The following is a 6,173-nucleotide window of genomic DNA, read 5'->3' as shown; positions in this document are numbered from 1 at the left end:
ATAACAGTGTACATGTGTCAAAAATAGAAATGTTAGTTGTTTTAGACAACCAGTTTTGTATTCTAGACATTTGAGACTGTTCATATTAAGCACTCACTTTTTTTTTATTAAGCTATAAATGTAGGTTTTTGCAGATGTAATTGAAAATTATTCTTTTTTGATCTGCATTACTCTAAAACCACATAAGTCAGGATTTTCATAAAGATGCACTTGGGGCTGAACTCAACTTAGTGCTAGTCTGTAAATTACTGGTATGAACTGTGAATGCTGGTATTATTGGCACCACCTTAGCAAAAGTAGGACAGGCATGAATACTCTCTTTACCTTGGGTAAGATTCTGATTCAGGTACCTGTTAATTTTATTCTTCATAATTTCATGTTTCTTCTATGCATACATTATGTGCGTGCATTTTAGGAAAGGAAGACGCCCACTGAAATCCCACTCATTCAGTCAGAGTGCATACAGATTTAGAAATTGTGATGTTGAGAGGTTTTTTTCATGTCATGACTGAAAGCCAAGATGCTCTCTTTTCCTGGTTCATGCTTACTTTATTAGTAATGTATAGTGGCAGAGTTCAATGATTGATTTCTTTAACATATTTAAAGTTCTTCAGAGTTTTGTGCTGCTCTTATGAAAATACTCTGCTCCTTCCTTGTGAACTCGTCCTTCTTGAGTACCAGGTAGCGGGTGCATGTGGGAAGGTTTATTGGCCTGCTTCTGCTCTGCAGGCTGTGACATGACTGGATTCAGAACTCCTTGCATGGTTAGTTTGGAACAGTGCCATTCCCAAAACACCCTTACATAAGGTCATTGGGGGTGGGGTGTGTTGTGGGGGTGTTTTTTTAGCTATGGAAAATCATGACATCCAGCACATGTTCTGGCTAACAATTAGTTTTTATAGATCTGCAGTTTATGCCATAAGGCACTTGAGTTGTTAAATTAACGACATGGGTGCCCTATTGCTCTTTAAAAGACTTTTTATAGTATTGAAAAATACATACCCTTCATTTAATCTTGAAATGAGCCCAAGAATTTGAGAGTAGTTGTACCAAGTGCATTCTCCATTTCTAATGGAACGCTTGCAATTCTTTCACATTTCCAGCAATTTAAATCTAGAGGAACACCATTGACAAGTATAAATTTTGCTTCTTCAGCCTCAGTACATGTAAATCTGAAGATGCTTGGATATCTTGTGACCCTCTTTCTGTATTTATATCCTTCCTACTTTGGTTGTCTTCCTTTTGTGTTGTTTAATTGCTATACTTTATTTTCTATTTTTTCTTTTTAACCCCAGTTCTCTTTCTTTTTAGTCTCTTTCTATCTTTATGTACTGTTTAGATGATTCCAAGTTTAAGGAGAAGATGATTCTTTTCTCAAGCAGGTAGACTTGCATGTCCTGTGTGTGCCTGATTTTATACTTTTTTTTTTTTTCCCCCCCCTGGTTGACATTGAACCTCACTGCTATATTGAGTAATTGTCAGAAATGTGCACTTATTCTTTTGTAACTCTGGTTTAATTCTTTCAGGTGAGGATGGACCATCTCAGATGGGACTGGAGGATCTCTGCATGTTCCGAGCTGTTCCCACTGCCACTGTGTTTTACCCTAGCGATGCTGTAGCCACTGAAAAAGCAGTGGAAATAGCTGCCAACACCAAGGTTTGCGTCACAGTATTTCTGAGTCAGAGAATATTTTCTTTTTACTACTTTTGTTGCGTCTGGCATGTTTCTTGCATGTCTCTACCCACATAAATTCTTTCAAAGGCTCCAGCATGGTAGTGGGATGTTTTCTTTGCACAGAAAGGTTACAGACATTCTGTCCACACTAGTGCAGAATGAACAGCCTGGAATGCTGTACGCCAGATTTGGGGAGATGGAAATGATAACACAGCAGTTGCAGTTTGGGTCTTAATTGTCTCAGAAATAAAGGCAAGTGTAACTCTTGTTGGTCTTTAGCAAACTTAGAGAAAATACACTTCTAGTATGATATCATTGAGGTCAAAATTGAAACTGGATATGGAAAGATAATTTTAGCTTGAGGATTTTGATCATCAAGTGCCCTTACATGAAAGCTCAGAAGTCAGGTCGTCTGTTAGTCTAAGACAGCCTACATCTTTTGGAGATACTGAGAGCTGGTGCTTGTACTAGTTGACAATCTCACTGGTCATCTTTTGCTTCTCTGTTGCCAATGAAACTAGGCTGTGGCTGAATACAACTAAGACTTCCCATGAGACTGTGACAGAGTTTCTGATCTCTCTTACCTTCAGCTAACTTGACATAGTAATGGTCAAACATCATTGGTAGTATTGGGTCAGATCATCTCCTTGATTGGTACTTCATTTGGCTGCCATAGGAGTTTACCTTGAGAAAGGAGCAAATAATCTGAAAAACTTCAACCTTGCTAGTACAGCTTTTAAGTGAAGGAGTGTGGAAATTTGGTATGCTACAAATGTGATGAGTGGTTTGTGAAAAAAAGATGGGAAGGGAGAGAAAGTAGTGTAAAGTATTGTGAGGGAGAGATTAGATTTAAGTACTGGTTTGTTACTTCTTTTGGAAGGGCATCTGAACATTAACTGATGGAAAGCATTTTTCCTTGTTTTTAGCTGGGCATTTCTTCTTTTGCTTTAAAGTCGCTAGAGTAAAATTTGCACATGTATGGCAAAGTCCTAAGATTCTAATTAACTCAAGTAGGATTCTCCATTTCCACAAAAGAACAAAAGAGAAATAAAGGTCTTGAAATCAGAAGAAAAATTGTAAGTTGTTAGCATGCTCTAAGAGGTTAACTATTGTAATGTCTGAAATGGCCAGCTATTGAAAAAGGACTAATGGGCAGTGTGGGGTGGGGGGAAGGTTTACTCAGTAGAACCAGAGGTAAAGTAGAAGGATGAAAAAACAGACAAATAGAAAAAGTCATTTTGCTGTATTTATTTCTAGGGCTTACAAACTAAACTGTTAACACCTTTCTGGTTTTGTTAACTTCTAACATGTTTACTTTGGAAACAGGGCATTTGTTTCATAAGAACTAGTCGTCCTGAAAATCCTGTCATTTACAACAACAATGAGGACTTCCATATTGGACAGGCAAAGGTAAATATTTCCCAGATAAGCAGAATCAGAATAAATATGCAGAGTTCCTCTTCTAAAAGCCATTGTCCCTCTAAAGCATTCGAATGCCAAAGATTTGATCTTTTTAATAAAATCTCCAGAAGTGTTAGAAATATCAGTAAGATTTATTGTTAAAAATATGTGGAAACATTTTCTTGCAGGTGGTTCTGAAGAGTAAGGATGACCAAGTGACTGTGATCGGAGCAGGAGTCACTCTGCATGAGGCTCTGGCTGCAGCAGAGCAGCTGAGAAAAGGTGATCAGATTATGGGTCATTTTTTTCCCTTTTTTGTCATTTAACACAGCAAAGAAATCAATACCACTCAGCCTAACTACTCACCCTTTGTACTGGTAAACATTAATCAAAATGTTGCAGACAGCTAGTCACCTGTTAAGCTGTTGCAGTGCAACATAGTATATATCTGCCAATCTTGCCTAATTGAGTAGGTTTTAGTTAGCTTAGCAGCATTAGTATCCATGAAAATTGCCAACCTGATCAGATCAAAGTCTCCTTAGAATTGCTAATCAGTCTGAAAGTGCACTGCAGGCAGAATCTTAGAGAGGGTGTGTAAGAAGCAGGAGTGATCCTTCCCTGGCGTATTGTCCGGGCGGACTAGGGTTCCAGCACAATAGAATGTAATCGGGCTGGGGCCGGTTAACAAAATATAGCTTGTCAGCTGAGCCACAGCAACTGTGTGTGCTCTTACGCAATGCTGTTGATATGCAGCGCCTTTGTGTAGATATGGCTCACTGGTAGCTTGGTTTTTTTCAATGAGTCTATCAACTTTTAACTAGCATGGGAGGCAATAGTTCTATGATCGTGCTGAAATGCACTGACATCTCACAGCAAAAATAAAAATCCATCAATGAAATAAGAAGAGAAAGAAACCATCAAAAATCCATCTGTGAGTCAGTAGCCTGCACCTAGGAAGAGATTAGAAATAGTAAGAGATAATACAGTTAATGCTGTCTGTGGCTTATGGGTCGCTTTGTATGCTGTGTCTAGATGGACAGATGTTTTGTCATGACCTTGAGCCATCAGGCTTAGGACATTTTGAAAGTTGTGTTTTCAGAACTATTGTTATTTTTCTGCATTTACCGTGCTTTGAGATGCTCTGCTGATCTTGAAGCATGAATAACTAGCTATGGAGAGATGATCCCTTAGTGTAGAGGCAGTGTTTAATACCTAAAATATATTACCCACTAAAGAGCCTTCAGTTACAAAACCATCAACGTAACATAGGACTTCTTTATGTATGATAAGAGTTTACTCAGTGTTCAGCTAGCCGAGATCAGATAAAACCTGATCAGCAGGTAATTTGCATGTGTAATTTGCTATTCTTTATAAACAGTTGCCATTTGTACATAGTTTTAAAAAGTAATCTGGGCCTGCCTGATGATGACAGGACAAATTCTGGGTTTGATGCGAACCTTAAGGGCTCCATGATCAGGGCTGGGGCGGTTCAAACAGGCATACCTGATAGGTGGGCAGCCTGCAATGAAGAATTCAGAATACCTACAGACTGAAGAAGCAGGAGGAAATTGTGTTTGGCTTGACAATAAATTTAAAGGAAAAATAAAGGTCTGGGGAAAAAAATTATGATTGACAGTCTGAATAAGAAGGATTTCCTGGTGACTAGATTCTGCTCTTACCTTTGGGAAGGCCAGTTAGATTACTGTTTTGCTGATGGGTACTTCTAGTGACCTTGAGTCACTTATCCAAGTTTTTTCTGTCTCAAGAGTTTTGTCTGTGGAATGGATGGATATTACTGTCTCACAAGGTGCATGAAGAAAGAATACATACAAAAATTAGGGTTCTGTGGTAGACAAGCCGTAGGTACAGATACCTAGGAGTTAGGGTAGACAGTTTTCATAATGGCTCTAAAAGATCACAGGGGCTGCCTGTACCACTTGCATTGTCTTGCATTCTCCAAGTTCATGTTGCAAATCATTTCATTCTGTTTCTGCAGAAAGAATCTTCATCCGTGTGATTGATCCCTTCACTATAAAGCCTCTGGATAAGAAGACAATACTTGAAAATGCAAGAGCAACCAAGGGCAGAATCATCACCGTTGAGGACCATTACCATGAAGGTGAGCTGGGTCCAGAAGGTCACAGCCCACACAGTTGTTACCCAGGGGTTGAAACCTCACAGCTTCTCCTGACCTGAGAGAGGAGTATGGGATCTGATGCTGTTGTTCAGCTAAAGCAAAAGAGAGGTTTAGCCTTTTTCATTGGTATTACAATTATAAGATGATACTGAGGGCTGAAAAGTTTCCTAAGATATAATGGGTTAATCAGGGCTGCCTTTCTGATTAACTTGGCTTTGTGTGCCCTTCTGTATGCTTGATGCAAGTGAAGTCTTGATTCTTTTGTGCCCAGTGAAATTGTAAATTCCTGCTGCGGTGCAGTGATTCTGCACAGAATATTCTAAGAATGGCTTTACAGCAGCTGCTCTGCAGTTTGTTAAATTGCAAGAGAGACCATTGCTGTGTGGGTTTCTTAAGTCTTCCCTGTGTCCAAATGCTTGATTCCGGGTTGCTTGAAATCAGATGGTTTTGGCAGTTTCCTCAGTCACTCTGGGATAAGTTCCTTCCTTTCTTCTCCACTACTTTAAAAGAGCAGATCAGGGCCTGTGAAGAGCCAGAGCACTTTACATCTTCACTGAATTCTTTTTTTTGTTTCTTCATTTCACTTGCTGACAGGATGTTTCAGAATCTGTTGCTGGTATATGGTAGTGTTCTTAAGCGAGGGTAAAAAGAGCATGATGCATGCAGGAAGGAATGTCTAAGATGATTAACAAGTAAATCTTATGAGAAAATGCTTCTCAGGAGAAGGAGAGTAGTCTCTAGAAGACTCCCCCAGCTTCTGTGCCAGGATTTTATTTAGAATCGGAGAATCATTTAGGTTGGAAAAGACCCTTAAGATCATCGAATCCAGCCATTAACCTAACGTTGCCAAGTCCACTGCTAAACCATGTCCCCAGGTGCCATGTCTAGACATCTTTTAAATACCTCCAGGGATGATGGCTCTACCACTTCACTGGGCAGCTTCTTCCAGTGCCTGACAAC

At 39.4% G+C, this 6,173-nt stretch overlaps 1 protein-coding gene across 1 annotated transcript in view; it reads left to right on the top strand.

Moving 5' to 3' along the window:
• Positions 1–5,213, top strand: part of LOC104164841 (transketolase-like) — a gene marked incomplete at its 3' end in the record, with an annotated part of 20,399 nt that extends 15,186 nt beyond the window's left edge. The window contains exons 9-12 of the mRNA XM_009704294.1: positions 1,527–1,657; positions 3,002–3,085; positions 3,265–3,358; positions 5,073–5,213. Of these exons, the coding sequence (XP_009702596.1) occupies positions 1,527–1,657; positions 3,002–3,085; positions 3,265–3,358; positions 5,073–5,213 (450 nt within the window). The remainder of the gene's footprint in view (positions 1–1,526; positions 1,658–3,001; positions 3,086–3,264; positions 3,359–5,072) is intronic.
• Between the last annotated feature and the right edge of the window lie 960 nt (positions 5,214–6,173).

The sequence above is a fragment of the Cariama cristata genome, unplaced genomic scaffold (genome assembly GCF_000690535.1).
Source record: "Cariama cristata isolate BGI_N322 unplaced genomic scaffold, ASM69053v1 scaffold8327, whole genome shotgun sequence".
NCBI classification, from domain to species: domain Eukaryota; kingdom Metazoa; phylum Chordata; class Aves; order Cariamiformes; family Cariamidae; genus Cariama; species Cariama cristata.
The sequence above is the reverse complement of the archived record's forward strand: the minus strand, read 5'-3'. Positions and strand labels throughout refer to the sequence as shown.